Here is a 21,010-nt window from a genome sequence, read left to right as displayed (position 1 = left end):
GTAATGCTACAAGTTCTCAACAATGGCTGTACATCAGACTCAGACAAGTTTTAAAATATAGTGGTACCAAGGACCCACCCCACACCAATGACATCATAATTTCTCAAATAGTGCATTGTACATCTGTACATCTTTTTTTTTTTAAGAGAGAGAAATAAAAAGGAAAGGGAAAAAAATTCCACAGTTGATTCTCATATGTATCCAAGGCTTAAGAACCATTGATGAGGCAAATTTAGGGACCAAGGTCTTAAATCAAAGGAATAAGTTTTTAACCATGGAATTTCAGTCACTGTAAAATCTTCTAAATCTCCAAACACAGATTCTTGGCACTGAAATATAATCTCCTCCTACATCCAAAATCTGACACTGCCTCCACATCCCCAGTCTGAGTCATAATCTCACTCTCTGTGATCCTGATAAAACCTTCAGGAATTATACTCTGCTCACTATAATCTCTTGGCTTCTGTTACAGAAGCCACATGACTTAGTCAGAACTGACTGGACTAGAAAGCAGATTACCACAAACCAAGATTACCTAGACCAGATTCTTTGTAGTCTAGGAAAAAAACAAAAACCTGGGTTAATTCTGAGCCTTGCAATTAAGGAACAAGTAAAAATATGTAGAAATTACTAGGAGCATCTTATATCATGCCTGGAGAAACAAAGAAAACCATTCTGCAAAAAACAAAAAATAAAAAAATTTAAGCAGTAGAAATGCAGAGATTGAATAAAGAAAAAAATGATACCTAGTGTGGTTATTGGTTTGAATTTTCTCCTGTGGCCTGGCTATATTCCTGATTTTGGATCCTTGGGATACCTCAGTTTCTTTCCAATAAATTTCCTTTTAAGTTCAAATTGGTTTGAGATAACTTCTTTTACACACGGCAAAAAAAGAACCGAAAACCTGACTTATGGACATGTATTATTTCTATTTTGAACAGAAAAGCTTGTATGCGGATGGAACACAGTTAAAATTTTTTAATAAATGACATTTCTGAAATATAAGATGCCAAATCTTTTCAAATTGTAAAATATATATTAAATATAGAAATATATATTAAAAATAGAAATAATAACAGTTTCTGGAATAATAAAACTATATATACTCTTTAAAAACCTGACTTATGGACATGTAAAAACTATAATTAGCTTATTTTACTTTTTTACTTCTATTCTGTTAATGCTTATACACTGAACATTTTAAATGGCTATTTCAAATTAGTGAACTAAGCTTTCCTTAAAACCTACTTCAAAACAGTTTAATATTTACTTCACAATTAGGGTTCTTATTATGATAACCAGTTACTGTGCTGTAATGTGACTACAGATGTAGCTGGTGCAGGATGTCAGTTTAAACGATTTCTGAATCCTAGAACAGCAGAATCAACTTTTGAAAAAAGATTATGTTGCAGGAAATGGGGCACAAGAGGATGGATTCCACAGGAGAATCCCTGGGAAGCGCCTCAACAAGTAAGAGTTCTTGGCTTTTTGCAGGAAAGAATTCAAGAGCAAGCCATAGCAGAGTGAAAGCAAGTTTACAGACAGAGTGCAGGCTGTCTCAGAAGGCAAAAGAGAGCACCCATGAGTGCAGGATTGTTAGTTTTTATGGGTTTGGTAACTTCATATGCTAACAAGTTGGAGGATTTTTCCAACTACTTTGGGGAAGGAGCAAAGATTCTCAGGGATTGGGCCACTGCCCACTTTTTGGCCTTTTGCGGCCAGCCTTGGAACTGTCACAGAACCTGTGAGAGTGCCATTTAGCATGATAATATATTACAATGAGTGTATAATGAAGCTCAAGGTCTACTGAGATTTGAATCTTCCACCATCTTAGTTCTACCCAGTTTATGTCCTGTACTTAATCGCTGTGCTCCTTTAATGGCTGTGCTCTGTTCCCTTCCCTCCTGTCTCATTTAGGTATTGTTATGAGCTACCCAATTCTAAAGTATTATGGCAAAGCTGCTTCTATACTACACAAGAAGTACATTCTCTAACAAAAGGGTAGGCAAAGGTTTTCTGAAAAGTCAGGTAATAAATATTTTAGACACTGTGGGCCAGAAGAGCTGTCACAGCTAGTGACCTCTGCTGTTGTAGTAGCATGAAATCAGTCATAGACAATACAGAAAGAAGTGTGAGTGTGTTCAAAAAATCTTTCATGGACACTGATAGCTTAATTTTATAATTTTATGTATCACAAAATATTGCTTTTTCCCCCCTAATCATTCTTTGCTTGTAGGCCTCACAAAAGGGGGGGGGGGGGGCTGAATCTGGCTTAATGGCCATAGTTTGCAAACTCCTGCTCTAAAAGATATACAAGATAATCACTATCAGGAGGCATACGCATCCCACAGGGCGGAGTTCATGTCTCTGTCCAGGTGGCTTGGACACAACAGATGGGAGTGTACTTCATAAAGTGGAGCTTTTCTATGTTACTGTCTTTGGGAGTTCTCCTCTTTACTCAGCTATTTGTGCTGATCTACACTATCCTCTTCACTAATCATCATACATTCTTTTCTCTTTCTCTGGTCATTCCCACTTGCTATTGAATAGAAAACGCAAAAAATCAGCAAATCTGGTGTGGTTTGTGGGTCTTTGGTCTTTTTAGCTATTTTAAATTTTGCTTTCTGCTTCTCTGTTTTGTTTTGTTTTGTTTTAATTGAAGTACAGTCAGTTACAATGTGTCGAGTTCTGATGTATAGCACAATGTCCTAATCATGCATATACATACACATACTTGTTTCATTTTTTCATTAAAGGTTATTAGAAGATATTGAATATAGTTACCAGTGCTATACAGAAGAAATTTGTTTTTTAATCTATTTTTATATATAGTGGTTGACAATTGTAAATCTCAAACTCCCAAATTTATCCCTTCTCACCCCCTTTCCTCCAGTAACCATAAGATTGTTTACTATGTCTGTGAGTCTGTTTCTGTTTTATAGATGAGTTTGTTAGTATTCTCTTTTTTTCTTTTTTCAGATTCCACATATGAGTGATATCATATGGTATTTTTTTTTCTCTTTCTAGCTTACTTCATTTAGAATGATGATCTCTAGGTCCATCCATGTTACTGCAGATGGCTTTATTATATTCTTTTTATGGTTGAGTAGTATTCCATTGTATAAATATACCGTAACTTCTTTATCCAGTCACCTGTGGAACAGAATAGAGAGCCCAGAAACCCACAGATCTACAGTCAATTAATCTTCAACATAGGAGGCAAGAATATACAATGAAGAAAAGACAGTCTCTTCAGCAAGTAGTGTTGGGAAAACTGGATAGCAGCATATAAATCAATGAAGTTAGAGCATTCCCTCACTCCATACACAAAAATAAACTCAAAATGGCTTAAAGACTTAAATATAAGACAAGACATGATAAATCTCCTAGAAGAAAACATAGGCAAAACATTCTCTGAAATAAATCTTACTAATGTTCTCCTAGGGCAGTTTACCCAGGCAACAGAAATAGAAGCAAAAATTAACAAATGAGATCTAATTAAATATATAAGCTTTTGCACAGCAAAGGAAACCATAAGCAAACCAAAATGACAACCTACAGAACTGGAGAAAATATTTGCAAATAATGCAACTGACAAAGGCTTAATTTCCAGAATATATAAACAGCTCATACAACTTAATTAAAAAAAAAAAAATACAAAAATGGGCAGAAGACCTAAACAAGCAATTCTCCAATGAAGACATACAAATGGCCAACAGGCACATGAAAAAAATACTCAATATCACTAATTATCAGAGAAATGCAAATCAAAACTACAATGAGGTATCACCTCACACTGGTCAGAATGGCCATTATTAAAAAGTCCACAAATGATAAATGCTGGAAAGGGTATAAAAAAGGGAACACTGTTGGTGGGAATGCCATTTGATGCAGCCATTATGGAAAACAATATGGAGATTCCTCAAAAAACTAAAAATAAACTTATCCAATGATCCAGCAATCCCACACCTGGGCATATATCCCAAGGGAACTCTCATTCAAAAAGATACATGCCCCCCAATGTTCACTGCAGCACTATTTACAATAGCCAAGACATGGAAACAACCTGTATGTCCATCAACAGATGACTGGATAAAGAAGTTGTGGTATATTTATACACTGGATAATACTCTGTTTCTCTGATTTAAAACAAAAAATTTGGGAGTTTCAGTCAAGATGGCGGAGTGGTAGGACTACGAGCTTCCCTCTCTTTGTGACTACAACGAAACCACAACTGAATGCTAAACAACCACTGAAAAAGTCTGGAACCTAGCAAAAAAGATCTTCTGCAACTGAAAACATAAAGAGGGAACCACAGCAATACAGTAGGAGGGACGTGCTTGTGATGTAATTTGGACCCCCTACCCCCAAGGTGGGCGACCCACAAGCTGAAGATTTGTTAAGCCACAGAGGCCCTCCCACAGGAGTGAGTGCTCTAAGCCCCACGTGAGGCTCCTCAGCTTGAGTCTTGGCATTGGGAAGAGAGGGAGACCACAGGACATCTGGTTTTGAAGTCCAGGGGAGCTTGGCTCTGGGAGTCTCACGGGACTGGGGGAAACAGAGACTCCATTCGCTTGAGAAGCGTACATGGAAATTCACATGCACCAGGTCCAAGGACAGAGGAAGAGATTTCATAGGAACCTGGGCCAGACCTGCCTGCTGGATTTGGAGGGTCTCCAGGGGACGTAGGGAATAGCTATAGCTCACTCAGGGGACTTACAAGCTGGTGGTGGACATTCCGGGAGTGTTAATCTCCATGAGCTTTCCTGGAGACTGACATCTTGATTGGATCATTAGCACCAAGACATAGCCCCTCCCAACAGCCTCAGGCCAAACAACATACAGGGTGGGAACACAGCCATCCCATCAGCTGACTTGCTAAGCCACAAAGGCCTCTAGACACAGCCCCTACCCACCAGAGATCCAGGACCAAGCTTCACCCAGCACCTCCTGCCAGGAAACCTGCATAAGCCTCTAGTCCAGCCTTATCCACCAGGGGCAGATACTAGACATAAGAAACAATAATCCCAAAGCCTGTGGAAGGAATCTACAAACACATAGAAAGATAGACGATATGAGGTGGCAAAAGAATATCTCCCAGGCCAAGGCACAGGATAAAATCCCAGAAAAAGAAATAAGTGATGAGAAGATAGGTAATTTATCTGAGAAAGAGTTTAAAGTAATGATAGCCAAGATGTTCAGAGAACTCAAGAGGAGTATAGATGCACAGAGTGAAGTTTTTAGCAAAGAGCTGGAAAATATAAAGAGTACCCAAACAGAGCTGAAGAATAAAATCACTGAAATGAACACTACACTAGAAGGAACCAAGAATAGACTGACTGAGGCAGAAGAACGGATCACTGAGCTAGAAGACATATTAGTGGAAATCACTACTTCAGAACAGAAAATAGAAAAAAGAATAAAAAGGAATAAGGATAGTTTAAGAGAACTCTGGGACAACATGAAGCGCTCTAATATTCGCATTATACTAGTCCCAGAAAGAGAAGAGAGAAAGGACCTGAGAAAATTTTGAAGCGATAATAACCGAAAACTTCCCCAACTTGGGAAAGGAAACAGTCACGTAAGTCCTGGAAGTGCAGAGAGTACCACATAGAATCAGCCCAAAGAGGAACACACCAAGGCACATACTCATCAAATTGACAACAATTAAGAATAAGGAGAAAATACTAAAACTAGCAAGAGAACAGCAACAAATAACACACAAGGGAACTCCCATCAGGTCATCAGCTGATTTTTCAGCAGAAACTCTACAGGCCAGAAGGGAGTGGCACAATATATTTAAAGTGATGCAAGGGGAAAACTTACAACGAAGAATACTCTATCCAGCAAGGCTCTCATTCAGACTTGATGGAGATATCAAAAGCTTCACAGATAAACAAAAGCTAAAAGATTTCAGCACCACCAAACCAGCTTTACAACAAATGTTAAAGGACCTTCTCTAGTCATCAAACCATAAGAAAAAAGAAGAAAGAGAAAAAGAAAAAAAAAAGAAAAAAAAAGAGAGAGAGAGACCTACAAAAGATTGCTTTGGCTGTTCGAAGTCTTTTGTGGTTCCTTATAAATTTTGGAATTGTTTGTTCTAGTTCTGTGAGGAATGTTGTGAGCATTTTGATGGGGGTTGCACTGGATCTGTGGATTGCTTTGGGTAGTGTAGCCATTTTGATAGTGTTGATTCTTCCAATCCAAGAGCACAAGAAATCTTTCCATTTCTTTGTGTCATTTTCATTTTCAGAGTAAAGGTAACCTCCTTGGTTAAGTTTATTTCTAGGTATTTTGTTGTTTTTGATGTAATGGAAATGTCTCTGCCAGTTGTAAAATTCTGATTTTTGAAGTGGAAAAAAAAAAAAAATGAAGGGCCACAATTGGCAAAATACCCTTTTTTTTCAATGGGTGAGTTGTATTCTACTACATATACATATACATAAACATACTGCATCTTCATTATCTATTCAACTATTGACATGCACTTAGGATACTTCCATATCTTGGCAATTATAAATAATGTTGCTGTAAATAGCAGGGTGTATGTATCTCTTTGAGTTAATTCTTATTTTGTGGTTGGCTTGATTCCTTTGCTAACTATGTAAGTTTAAAAAGCTAAAGCTCTAAATGTTCTTAGAAACAATGAACAGTACATATATGTAAATTTAAAAATACCTGTGCAGTAAAAAAAAAGATCAAGCCATGAAAGAAACTTAAAAGGCATATTACTAAATGAAAGAAGCCAGTCTAAAAAGGCTAAAAACTGTACGATTCCAGCCAAATCACATTCTGAAAAAGGCACAGCTATGGAAACAATAAAAAGATCGGGGTTTGGGGAGAGGGAGGGAGGGCGGGATGAACAGACAGAGCACAAGGGATTTTTAGGACTATAAAATTATTCTGTATAATACTATAGTAGTGGCTACATGTCATTATGCATTTGTCAAAACCCATAGAATGTACAACATCAAGAGTGAATCCTAATGTAAATTATGGACTTTGGTTGATAATAATGTGCCCATTTTGGTTCATCGATTGTACCAAATACGCCACACTGATAAGGAATGTTGAGGGTAGGGGAGTAGTATATATGTGTGGGTGGGGAGGGCTATGTGCAAACTCTGTATTGTATGCTCAATTCTGTTATGAACCTGAAAGTGTTCTAAAAGAATAAAGTCTATTAAGAAAAAAAAGAAAAAGAGTTCAATTAGAGATTTGCAGATACTAACTAATATATATAAAATAGATAACGAGTTCATATTTTATAGCACAGGGAACTATATTCGGTATCTTGTAATAGCTTATGGTAAAAAGAATATGAAAATGAATATATGTATGTTCATGTATGACTGAAGCATTGTGCTATACACCAGAAACTGACATACTGTAAACTGACTATACTTCTATAAAAAATAGAGAGAGAAAAAAAGAAAAAATAATAATAAAACAAAAAATTTGTGGTGGGAGTGGTAGGAGGCTCTATTTATAGGTTTGGCATTATTTTAAATCCGTGGGGGGTCTGGAAAGATGATCACTAGATTTTAATTTTTAACTATATGCTTTACCTTATACTTTAAAATAATATACCTAATGTAGAAGATAAAATAGTCCAAACATCTAAACTAATCAATTCATTTCATTTAGGTAGTCTGACCACAAGAATTTCATTTTCCTTTTTCTTTGTGACAGGTTATATTTTATGTTTACCTTTCTGGGGCTTTTTCTATTTGTCTTTAAACACAGTATAGTCCCTGGAAATCTTCAAATGGAAGCTATAAACTGGCATTATCATATATATAATGAAAACATAGATAAGCTTCGCAACAAAATCTTTTAAACATATTACACACTAGCCTACCAATTTTTTTAAGTTATTTATCCTCTTGTTTCTTATTTTTGGAAACTTGCTTAACTTTTATGAATTATAAATAGCATACAATAATATTAGCAGAATAACTGTAAAACTGAAAACTTAAAAAAATATGGATTTTAATCTTTTGTAATTAAATCATATGAGAATGGGAAGAAATGCTAGGATAATGTCATTACACCATAACAAGATATTCAAAATTAGCAAACACCTGTTTATTCATGACCATTTCAGACCACAGGTGCTTTGATATTCAAAGCATCCCCTTAAAGTGACTCAAATTCCAGAAGAGCAAGGCAGTACTATACTTAAAATGTAATGACAGAAACAGTATAGAGGTTCCTCAAAAAAATTAAAAATAGAACTACCATATGACCTAGGAATTCCACTTCTAGTTATTTATCTGAAGAAAATGAAATCCTTATCTCGAAGAAATATCTGCACTCCCATGTTCACTGCAGCATTACTTATTTACAATAGCAAAGGAAACAACCTAAGTGTCTACTGACAGATGAATGGATAAAGAAATGTGGTGTGTGTATGTGTGTATATATATATATATGTACACACACATACACACACACATACAATGAAATACTCAGCCTTAAAAAAGAAGGAAATCTTGCCATTTGTGACAACATGGATGGACCCTGAGGGCACTGTACTAAGTGAAATAAGACAGAGAAAGACAAATACTGAATGATCCCACTTACATGTGGAATCTAAAAAAAAACTGGACTCATACACAGAGAACAGATGCCCACCCCCCACCCAACCACATGGGCAAAATGGGTAAAGGTAGTCAAAACATACAAACTTCCAGTTATAAGATAAAATATGTCCTCTAGATGTTAATGTACTGCATGGTAACTTTAGTTAACAATAATATATTATGTATTTGAAAGTTGCTGAGAAAGTAGTCATCCCTCAGTATCTGAAGATGACTGGTTGTAGACTAAGACCTCTGCGGATACCAAAATCCGAAGATACTAGGCTTCCTTACAGGGCATAATGCAGTCAGTCCTTCGTATCCATGGGTACAGAATCTTCAGACAGAGTGGGCCAACTGTAATTCTTAAAAGCTCTTATCACAAGAAAAAAAACGTACAGATGTTAACTAAACTCACTTTGGTAATCATTTCACAATACATATGTTTATCAAATCATTATGTAGCACACCTAAAAGCTAATACAATATTATAGGTCAATCATACCTCAATAAAAAAAATGACACTACATATAAGAAGTATAAAATAGTGCCTCAATGAATAGGGGAAAAAATGTAATGCTCTCAAAGTGTTTGATTTACATAGGAGAATTGGAGACGTACAGTTACAGGTTACATCTTTCAAAAGATAACTAAATAAAAAACATTCACTTTTCATTGCAAGAGAAATAGGTTAACTTTTAGTTATAAAAAATTTTTAAAGAACTGAGCCTCTTGTTTTCTTTTTAAAATGTGTACCTCATAGGACTAAAACCAGTTTACAAAGGAACTCATCCACCAGAGGGAGCCCTTACAAAACAGGAGAAAAAAATGTTAACAGCAAAATAGTATACACAAAGATTAGAATACATCTTAGAAAACAAAATCCTTTAAGTCCATGAATTCCATACAATCCCATGTTATTTTCATGAGAAACACAGTTTTTATCATTGCAATCGGCTCCCTCTAGTGCCCATGAACGGAACAAATATATATGAAAGAACTGTAACTAGTCACCCATAGCAAGTCAACTAGAGAAGTAATATTCATCCTTTCCACTCCACCCCCACACCCACTGTACTCCTTCCCATCCCTCCCCAAGTTAGTTCTGGGACCACTTATTTTGAAAATCGGCCACCTATACACACAATGTCAACAATCACCCTGAAACAGTCACCTAATTCTGGGTTTAGTAATTCCAGGAAAAGCCCATGTCATCACCAATCTTGGCTTCCCTCTTACCATTTAGTTACAGAAATTCTCTATATGTCTTAGAGTATCTTGAGGCCAATAAATTTAAATTTATAAATAAACAATATCCAATAGTAACTACCTATTAATCAATAATATATTAATTTTTGAAAATGACTTTTATAAAGGACTCAATAAATGCTACATTACCTCATGTAAACCTCACAACAACCCCATGAGTATGTACTATTATTATCCTTACTTTATAGATGAGGGCAATGAGGCTTGTAAGTCTCACTGCTAGTAAAGAACAGACCACAAACTACAGTGCTAAGTACTGTGCTACACCATAGATAAGAAAGTAACTGAGTTTTCTCTTGAGATAATTGTAGATTCGCATACAGTTGTTTAAAAAAAAAAAAAAGAAGAGTACAGAAAGATCCCTTAAACACTTTGCTTGGTTTCCTGCAATGATAACATTTTGGAAAACTACAATATATTGTCACAAACAGGATACTGATGACAGTACAATCTATCAACCTCACTTAGGGTTCTGTCTAAAGGATTTTAACCAGCCAATACACACTGGCTTTACTATCAACACTTCTAAATACTCCAGATAAAATTTTTTCAATTGTTTTTACCTCTCTTAACTGGTCTTCACTTATAATTTAATCTTTAAAAGAAATTTCAGGGTTTCTCACTATCCTATAGGTTATGTATCTCAGTATCCTCATTCTCTCCACGTATGTGAACTCACTTATTCTAATTTCTCCAAAGCATGGGTCTTAGGGTCAAAGATCCTAAAATTTAATCTCAGTGTTCTGCCCTGTACTTAATTTAGGCAAATAATTTAACCTCTCAATACTTCCCTCACCCATAAAATGGGAACAATAGTACCTATTTCAAAGAGTTCCTGAAGATCAAAGTTTGCCTGCAAAGCAACTGGCACAGTACATGGCACAAAGTAAGTACTCACTAACCTTTAACCATAATTATTTACTATTCCTTCACCGAGATTTTTCTAATAGCAAATCCATCCATTCCAACCTCCTTAATAGCCTAACCTTACCATTATATGCCCATCTGTTCATTCTTACAACAAAAAATGCAGTGTTAACACATTAAGAAGATAAACAGATGAATCAAATACAGAACTTTTCTTCACAAGAGCACAATTACTAAAATTTAAGGTAGACAACAATGCCAAAAAAAAAAAAGTACAGGTAAAGTTCTCTGATGGTAGAAGTAACACATGACCTTGCTCTTTAAGATTTCATTCATTTGGCAAAAACTGGAAGATGTGGGACAGGAAAAGAGTGGGATTTAACATTTTCTAGAGTAAGGACATAAGGGTAACTTAGGTGCCAAGAGCAAAAGGGGGGCATATATAGGAAACAGCAAGCAGTTCAGGTTGGCTGCAGTGCAGGATGCCAGAAAAGAAATAATGGAAATAAGACTGAAGACTGGGCAAGGCCAGATCCCGAAAGGCTTTGAACCTAAGTCCAGATCTAAATTTCATTCTGTCTGTAATGAAAAGGCAAAGATTTATGAGTAATACAATTATAAGTTCATAATTATATAGCCAAAACATTAATGTAAAATAGACTATAAAAGACATCTCTACTATTTAGAAACCTGCTGATACAATCAGGTGGGTAGTGAAAGCATGGAAAGGTCTCAAGGGAAAAAAAAATACTAACATAATTGAATCAATACAATTTGAAAGTCAGTGAAATGTGGGAAGAAGGAAGTGAAGACGATTTAGGTTTTAAGTCTTAGTTCTGTGAACTGCGCTGAAAAAAGATGGCTCCCAGACTTCTCTATAAATCACTTACTCATTTTCCTGAATTCCAAACTATATTTTAACTTATTTACTGGATTGAGTTAATTTTTACCTGTGGAGTGAAACAAATATCTTACAAGAAGATGGTATAGTAACTAATAAATGCAAGAAATCTAGAAGATGGTAGGTATGCTGAGTAGAAGAAGGGAATGGGCTGCTTATTACGTTTGATATATCATAACACGCTTACTAAAAGTAAGATTCAGGAAACCTGTCATCATCTGTTCTTATAATAGGAACCAGGATTCCTGTACTCGGTGGTATATCGCCAGTGTCTAAAACAGTGCCTGGAATTCTGTTAGCACTCAATAAATATATTTGTTGAATACGTAAGTGAATGAGAAAAAAAAAAGGTTATTAAATTTTAAGAAAGGTTCTCCATTGGCCTCAATGCTCTGAGGGCTCAATATTCTCTCCCATTCTTTCTGTTATTAAAAAGGCCTTTTGTTGCTAAACTTTTGAAAATATAAATTGTAATATATTTAGTAATGGTTATGATAACCACTTTAATGCTAAATTATTAACTACTAAAGGTCAAAAGTCAAATATATCGTGAGACACAAAGTAAATGATATCTGAGATTTTGCACAGATTTTTAGGTATCTCCCAAATTCCATTTTGTAATTTTGGAATTTAAAGGCAAACATATTTGTTACTGGATGGGAAATCTGAGTATGTTTCTTTGTAGAGTTTTGTCATCTTACCAGGTCTTTCCTTCCCAGTGCCCTTAGACTCAGCAAATTTTTGTATCAAGCCTTCAACTGTAGTATTAGCCATGTTATTTATAAATTCTTCATGGACCTATTAAAAATGAGATAGATAAGTTTTTTAATTTTCCATAAATATTCTTATTCTATTTCAGACAAAACTTCCACAGAACAGTTAAAAATCATTACACCAAAATATGTGTTTTTTGACCCAGTGCCTTTGAAAATTTTCATTTACCTAACAGGCTCTGTTACCTCATTTAAACTGTTAGTAGATCTGTGATTACAAACCACTGTGGACATGAACCCCTTAAGATACGGCCTCATGGCCTTAGAAGTCAAGGGACTGCCCTGTTTCCATCTTTGAGTATTTTAGAGACATAAATCTTATGATAAATAAAACTTGTATAACAATGAAAATAGTTTTAGATCTTTAGTAACAAGGAGTAAGGGACAATCTTTCTCTACTGTATTTCAATGGACTCTAAATGTCATCACTAAACCTCTTTTATATTTTTGGAAAATTTCTAAGCACAAGTTCCACAACTTACTGAAACTGCTATTCTAAATTTAAAATAGTAAAACTTTAAAAAAGAAATATTCAAAAATTGTCAATCTCAGAATTTTAATGTAAAGAGGACTGAGCATAGTTAATTTTTTAAATTTAAATTATCATCCTTGATAGGCAAACAATCAAAATTCAGGTTATTTTATATTTAACACACATAAATGCACTCTTTATCTGAAATAATTCAGTACCACGTTATGAGTTTGGATTTTTAAAGAGTCTTAAATGAATATAAAATTCTCATGAATCAGTTCAACAAAAGTAAAAACTTACCTGGCCTATCTGCAAATGAATTTCCTTTATAGCACTTGACAAAGATCCTATAATTTCCTTTATGTGAATAAGATGAGTTTCTTCAATATCTTGAAATTTCTGGGTAGCAAATATAAAAAATTACACACACACAGATATATTCTGAAGTCATCTTAATACAGTTAACCAAATTTAGCAAGTTACTATTATTATATAATGTTTAACAATGCTTCTAGACAAATGACTCTGGTAAACATACTGAAATAAAGCATTGAAAAAAGTTAACTTTTTGTTATGCCATTTCTCAGGCAAATATGAATTTTTTCAGAATTAGAAGATCCTACAAATTAAAATCTACAATCTTGGTCAGAAAATCAGAAGGAAACCCACTAAAGAATAGTGTCACAAAAGCCAAAGGAGAAGTGTTTTTCAAAAACTTAAAAACAATTAGTCGGCAGAGCTAAAACTATAGTTTACTTCTTAGGACTTTACAATTTAGCCCACAGACTCTCAAAATGTCTAACATTTGAAATGTTATTTAGTACACAGTCTCCAAAAGAGGTAGTATGTGGTCAAAGAAATTTGGGAAAGCCTGTACATATACTCTATCTCAGCAGTTCTCAACTGAAGGTGGGGGTGATTCAGATGACCTGGGGGATATTTTCAATCTATAAAACACATAAATCCTCCACGAGGTGAGAATGTTGTTCGGAAAAAATTCCCAGGTTATTCTGATACTTATTCCCCAGGAAGAAAACCACTGCTAGATTTGGCTTCACAATAAACATATTAAAAACTGAAATAACTGAGAAATACTAAAGTAACAAAACTTGTTTCACTCTGCTTAACCCAATGTTTTCCAAATTTCTTTGACCACACAACCCCTTTTTTTCTTCTTCTCTGAATATCTTATTAATATCTCAAAGAACAATAATATTCCTCAAAACAGGATTTGGGAAATGCTGAACTTGTCATTTTCAAACAAAAATATATTTGTCATTTCTGCTGCACAAACCTGATTACCCATTTTCTTGCCAAATTATATCAGTTCTAAGGAGCAGGCCTAATGTTTGTTATTTTTCCCTGGTTAGTTTATCAAATTAAATTCCCTCACCCTATATTTAATGTCCAGTTTTCTTCAGCACTGAGTTACATGATCAGAAATCACTAAGCCAAATGATCATATCCATATTTGTGTAAAGGGTCTGAACTTTAAAAAAAATCAGTAATAGTGAAATTATAGTTTTGGCAATAATATAACAATAGTCCAAAAACTTAAATCAATTTTATTCATGAGGAATAATAGAGCTAAAAGAAATTGCCTGTCTTGACTGATTCTGACCAAGTCCAATGAGAATACCAGTATTGCAAGTTCCTGAAAGACTCTTAAGAAATGAGACATTCAGCGGGAGCATGATTATATTTTATGTTCATACTATAAGAATTCACCCTCAGCTTAAATTTCTGCAGTTTCATGCTCAAGATATTTCCTCATAGACAGACCCAAATCTAGGAAAGCCTAGTCAGTCACTGAATTTCATTTGGATGACCCCTAATTCCAAAAAAAAGTGTGCCTTCCTTCTCTTTTAAAATACCTACAATGAATAAGTAAGATCCTTAATTACTTAGAAATATTGAAGCTTGAAGCCACAAAGAAACTCAAAGCATGATTCAGATGCAATTTTGAAATTGTGCTTATTTTTTTTTTGGTGGGAGGACTACTAAATATCACAATTCCTCAAAATTAATGAATACTAAGCTTAGAGCAATTCAGCAACAGGAATATAATCTCAAATGTTTGAATATAAATGAATAAACTTTCTTAAATCAGATTTTTCCTCCTTGCAATTTCAAATTCACTGTGTTCATATGTATTGTTACATTAACTTTTTTAAAAAGTACAATTTTGTCAGCCACTAGAGATACATAAAAGCACTCTAATACTCCTTAATATGAGGGTGTTGCTTAAGCATATCTCAAAAGTTTCCTTGAACTAGCCGTATAACTCTTCAAGAATTTTTTCAGAATTTAAAGTAAACAAAATCTCCCTACTGTTTCAAGTTTTTCAAGTGTCATTAACTGGTGAAAAACATAAGCACAGAGTACAATTAAAATCATGCTTATTGTCAACTCAAATGAAAAAACTTAAATCACAAATACTCCAAGTAGATTCTAAATTCTTTCACCACAGGGACTCAATTTCTTTTCCCACTGGTAGATATATGTCCTGCCACCCAAATTTGATTCTCACTAGATTGACAGGCCCCTTTTCACTGGGATTAGGTCTACCTGCTTGGCCTAGAACAAAAGGAGAGAAGTAAAAGAATTCTTTTCACTTCTAAATAACCCAAATTACAGTCTATTGTCTATTAAGAAACAAAAATTAACCTGTTCTACAGTTGTGCGTCTGTAACAGAGAGAGCACCAAAGAGAGAACACACATTAGCACAGTATACTATCGTCTTTATTTAAAAGCAGCATGGTTAAACATCTGCTCAGACTAATTAATGTTTCCATTTTGGAAATAGCAGGGTAAACAACTAAAATGTCAATTTGAAAAAAAAAAAAAAAAAAGCAATGTGGAAGCAAAAAAGGATAAGGAGAGGGAAAAATGAGGGCTGAAAATTCTTTAAGAATACTTTTACAAGGTAATATAAACAAACAAAAAACAGTGACTCCAGCAAACTCTAATTCCTGTTTTTTCAAACTGAATTACTGAAAGGCAAATATTTTCACTGATAGAAGCTATTTTGTTAAAAAATTAATACATCAATAATGATTGCCTATAAATGTGTTTCTAACATTTAAAACTTAAAAGGGAACTTGCTAAAGTCTACAATGACCTCAGTTGCTATAGAAATTGAAAACTTTTTATCTCACTAGAGTTAGAGGCTCATTTAATGCTAAACTAAACAAAATCTATCTTGAAACATTATCATTTCCCAGCTTTCTGACTTCTCCTGCTTGAGTTTCAGCATCTCTCCCCTCTCCCAAACTGACAATCACGAGACTCTCTGAGCTGGGCCCTTTCTTCCCCACACTGTATTCAAAGATAATGTCATATGGCTTTGTGTACTGACAAACCCCTATTTCATAAAGGCCCAATCCTTTATTCAAAATCTTTGGGACCAAGTGTTATGGAATTCAAATATTTTGGATTTTTAAAATTAAAGATAACATGGTAATATTACCATGTATCTCACAATACTACCAGCAGGATCTGCAGTGGTATCTGTCAAACACTAAAGGAAAACATGTATATTCAGTCTAAAGGCAGCCTATAAATATTCTCACATCAATTCAAGTTAAGTTTTGCTGCCAAATGAGTTACAGGAAAAAAAATACTTGGTTTTCAGAGCTTTTGGAATTCAGAATTGTAGATAAGGGACTGTGAACACTATGCCCAACCCAGATTACTTCAATCCTCCAAAACTGCCTACTTGATGTCTTCACTTAGGTATATGCAGCTTAAAATTAACATGTTCAAAACTGAACATCTAATCCAGTTCTGACCCTTCAAACTAACAGCTCTTCATCTAGCCATTACCATTCATCTCTATTCACCTAGGCTTACAAGAAAAAACCTGAAAGAGATCTTCATCTGCCTTAGAATTCCCTCATCCACCCCACCCCTGCCACCTCCAAATGCATTCAGTTCTCTCCATCTCCAAGACCACCACACTGAATTTCACATCCTTCTTGCCTAACTACTACACCGCCTTCCAAACCAGACTCCTGATTCTCCTTAGGCCTCACTATAATCCATTCTTCATGAAACTGCCAGAATTCTTTTAAAATGCAAATCAGATCAGATCATATCCCTGCATACAGCTATTCAGTGTCTTCCAACTGCTCTTAGAAGAAAATGTAAACCCTTACTAAAGCCTGGTCCCTGACTATCTCTTTAATTCCATTTCTTACCACCATCTCTCCTTACTCAGTTTTAGTAAGCATTTTTTACCGTCTAGAATGTGACAGCTCTTTTATACCTCTGGGTCTTCATACTCATGGTCCCCAATACCTGGAACACTCTTGCCCTAGAATGAGTCTCTTACTGATTCTTCAAGTCCCACTTTTAGATATCACTTCTCCAAAAAGGCCTTTTCTAACTCCCTAATCCAAATTAAGTAACCTCTATTATTCTATCTCATGGAAGCCTGTTCTTTCCCTCTGTAATACTTACAATAATTTATTACTTTCTATTTAAGCATATATTTAATGTCTGCCTCCCTCCTCTATACTGTACACTCCACTTAGAGAAGAGAGAACTCTGTTTTATTTACATATATACTGTATACAACTATCATCTAGCACAGTGCCTACAACATGGTAAGTAAAGATGGATGCATTATGCCTGCACACAGGCATGCAAGCCTTTTAGTTTCTGAGATGTGAATCATTCATAACTCCAGGTGAGAAAACTCCCTGGAGTCTAAATAGTCAGATTGATAGAGTCCTTCTTCACATTTACTGAGTGCTTACCACGAACTGGAAACTGTTTTAAAGTGCTAAGGAGATACAGCAGTCAACAAATCAGTAACTATTCTCATAGAACTTACATTTTAGTGGGGAATAAAGCCAATAAAAAATATGGGTAGAAGACCCAATGTGCTTCACCACATTACTAGTCCCTCAGATGTGATGACTAAAAATAATGTTTTGGGCTGGGGACCAAGATGGCAGAGTAGAAAGAGCCAGAGCTCAACCCCTCTCATGAACACACCAAAATCACAACTAACTGCAGAACAACCATCGATTAAAAAAAATTAGATCCAACCAGAGAAGTGCTTTCATAACTAAAGACATAAAGAAGGAAATACAACAAGACAGGTAGGGTGGATTTGCAGTATAATCAACCCTCATATCCCCAGAGCGGGTAACCCACAAACTGAAGAATAATCATACTACACAGTTTCACAGGAGTGAGAGTCTTGACACCCACATCAGGCTCCCCAGCCTAGGGGTTCAGCACCAGGAAAACAAGCCCACAGAGCACTTGGCTTTGAAGGCCAGCGAGGCTTAACTGCAGGATCTCCACAGGACTGAGGGAAATAAAGATTTCACTGCTAAAGGAGACACACAAAATCTCACGCTCAGAGGGACCAAGGGCAAAAGCAGTAATTTCAAAGAAGCATGGGCGAGACCTACCTGCTGGTCTTGGAGGGTCTCCTGGGAAGGCAGGGAGCAGCTGTGGCTCACCCTGGGGACACAGATATGGTTGCAGACATATGGGGAGTATTCATCTGCACGAACTCTCCAAGAGGCTGACATCTTGCTTGGGTCATTAGCACCAAGACCTGGCCCCACCTATCTCTTATCTATATAGACAGTAAGTAAAAACATCCCTAACCTGAGAAAGTAAACAGTTACTCAAGTCCAGGAAGCACAGAGAGTTCCATACAGAATTAATCAAGACACATTGAAATTAAAATGACAAAAATTAAAAATAAAGTGTGAATATTAAAAGCAACAAGAGAAAAGCAACAAATAACATACACGGGCACTCCCATTAGACTGTCACTTGATTTTTCAGCATAAACTCTGCAGACCAGAAGGGAATGGCACAATATATTTAAAATGATGAAAGGGAAAAACCTACAACCGAGAATACTCTACCGAGCAAGGCTGTCATTAATATTTGATGGAGATATCAAAAGCTTTATAGATGGGCAAAAGTTGAAAGAATTCAGCATCACCAAGCCACCTCTACAATGAATGCTAAAGGAACTTCTCTAAGCAGAAAAGAAAAGGCCACAACTAGAAACAAGAAAACTATAAAATGGAAATTCTCACCAGTAAAGGTAAACATACAGTAAAGGCAGAAGTCATCCACACATAAACTATTATGGAGGTTAAAAGATCAAAGTAGTAAAACGATCTATATCCACAATAAGCAGTTAAGGGATACATAAAAAAGATAGAGGTAAAATATATCAAAAACAGTAATCATGAGGGGAGGAAAATACAAATGCAAGGTATTTAAAATGCATTTGAAATTAAGAGATCAGCAACTTAAAAGTAATCATGTATATATACAGACTGCTATACCAAAACCTCATGGTAGCTACAAACCAAAAATCTATCATAGATACACAAAGAAAAAGGAATCCAAACATCAACAATGAAGACAGTCACCAAATCACTAGAGAACAAAAGAAGAAAAGGAAAAAAAGACCTACAAAAACAAATCCAAAACAATAAACAAAATGATAATAAAAAACATACCAATAATAACCTTAAATGTAAATGGACTAAATGCTCCAACCGAAAGATCTAGACTGGCTGAATGGATACAAAAACAAGACCTGAATATTTGCTGCCCACAAGTGACTCACTTCAGATCTAGAGACACACAGAGACTGAAACAGAGTATGGAAAAAAGTATTCCATGAAAATGGAAATCAAAAGAAAGCCAGAGTAGCAATACTTATATCAGACAAAATAGATTTTAAAATAAAGACTGTTACAAGACACAAGGACACTACATAATAATCAAGAGATCAATACATGAAGAAGATAAAACAATTGTAAATATATATGCACCCAACATCAGAGCACCTCTATATACAAGGCAAATGTGCTAACAGACGTAAAGGGAGAAGCTGACAGTAACACAATAATAGTGGGGGACATTAACACCCCACTTAACATCAATGGACAGATCATCCAGATAGAAAATCAATAAGGAAACATAGGCTTTAAATGACACATTAGATCAGATGGACTTAACTGGTATTTATAGAGCATTCCATCTGAAAGCAGTGGAATACACATTGTTTTCAAGCACACATGAAACATTCCTCAGGATAGATCACATGCCGGGATCCAAAGCAAGCCTCAGTAAATTTAAGAAAATTGAAATCATATCAAGAGCATCTTTTCTGACCACACTGCTGTGAGAAATCAACTACAAGAAAAACTGCAAAAAACACAAACACATGGAGGCTAAACAATATGCTACTAAATAACCAATGGATCACTGAAGAAATCAAAAAAGAAATAAAAAAATAAAATACCTAGTGAGAAATCAAAACAAAAACCCCACGATCCAAAACATATGGGACACAGCAAAAGGAGTTCTAAGAGAGAAGTTTATGGTGATACAAGCTTACATGCAGAAACTACAAAAATCTTAAATAAACAACCTAAACATACACCTAAAGCAACTAGAGAAAAAAGAACAAACAAAACCCAAAGTTAGCAGAAAGCAAGAAAGAAATAAAGATCAGAGTAGAAATTAATGAAACAGAGGTTTTTAAAAAACAGAAAAGATCAATGAAACTAAAAGCTGGTTCTTTGATTTTTTTTTCCTTTGGTGTTTTGTTTTGTTTTTTTTATAAAAAATTTGGTTCTTTGAAACAATAAACAAAATTGATAAACGTTGAGCCAGACTCATCAAGAAAAAAAAGGAGAGGGCCCAGATCAATAAAATCAGAAATGAAAATGGAGAAGATACAACTGACACCACAGAAATACAAAGGATCATAAGAGGCTACTATGAGCATCTATATGCAAATAAAATGGACAACCTAGAAAAAACGGACAAATTCTTTGAAAAGTACTATCTCCCAAGACTCAGCCAAGAAGAGAAAATATGAACCAACCAATTACCAATACTGAAATCAAATCACAGTTATTAAAAAACTCCCAACGAACAAAACTCCAGGACCAGATGGCTTCACAAGTGAATTCTACCAAACATCTGGAGAAGAGTTAACACTCATCCTTCTGAAAATGTTCTAAAAAACTGCAGATGAAGAAATTTTTGAACTTATTCTGAGGCCAAAATCACAGTGATACCAAAACCAGACGAAGAAGAAAGAAAGAGAGAAAGAGAAAGAGAAAGAGAGAAAGAGAGAAAGAGAGA

General features: G+C 35.2%; 1 protein-coding gene across 6 annotated transcripts in view; it reads right to left on the bottom strand.

The window, feature by feature from the left end:
- The window catches only part of FCHO2 (FCH and mu domain containing endocytic adaptor 2), a 110,394-nt gene that overhangs the window by 54,061 nt on the left and 35,323 nt on the right, over nucleotides 1-21,010 (bottom strand). For all 6 annotated transcript variants that reach the window (XM_032474098.1, XM_032474108.1, XM_032474103.1 and 3 more), the window contains 2 exons: nucleotides 13,165-13,263; nucleotides 12,321-12,417 (listed from right to left, as the gene is read on the bottom strand). In XM_032474098.1, the coding sequence (XP_032329989.1) occupies nucleotides 12,321-12,417; nucleotides 13,165-13,263 (196 nt within the window). The remainder of the gene's footprint in view (nucleotides 1-12,320; nucleotides 12,418-13,164; nucleotides 13,264-21,010) is intronic.

This window comes from Camelus ferus, chromosome 3, assembly GCF_009834535.1.
Source record: "Camelus ferus isolate YT-003-E chromosome 3, BCGSAC_Cfer_1.0, whole genome shotgun sequence".
Classification (NCBI taxonomy): domain Eukaryota; kingdom Metazoa; phylum Chordata; class Mammalia; order Artiodactyla; family Camelidae; genus Camelus; species Camelus ferus.
The sequence above is the reverse complement of the archived record's forward strand: the minus strand, read 5'-3'. Positions and strand labels throughout refer to the sequence as shown.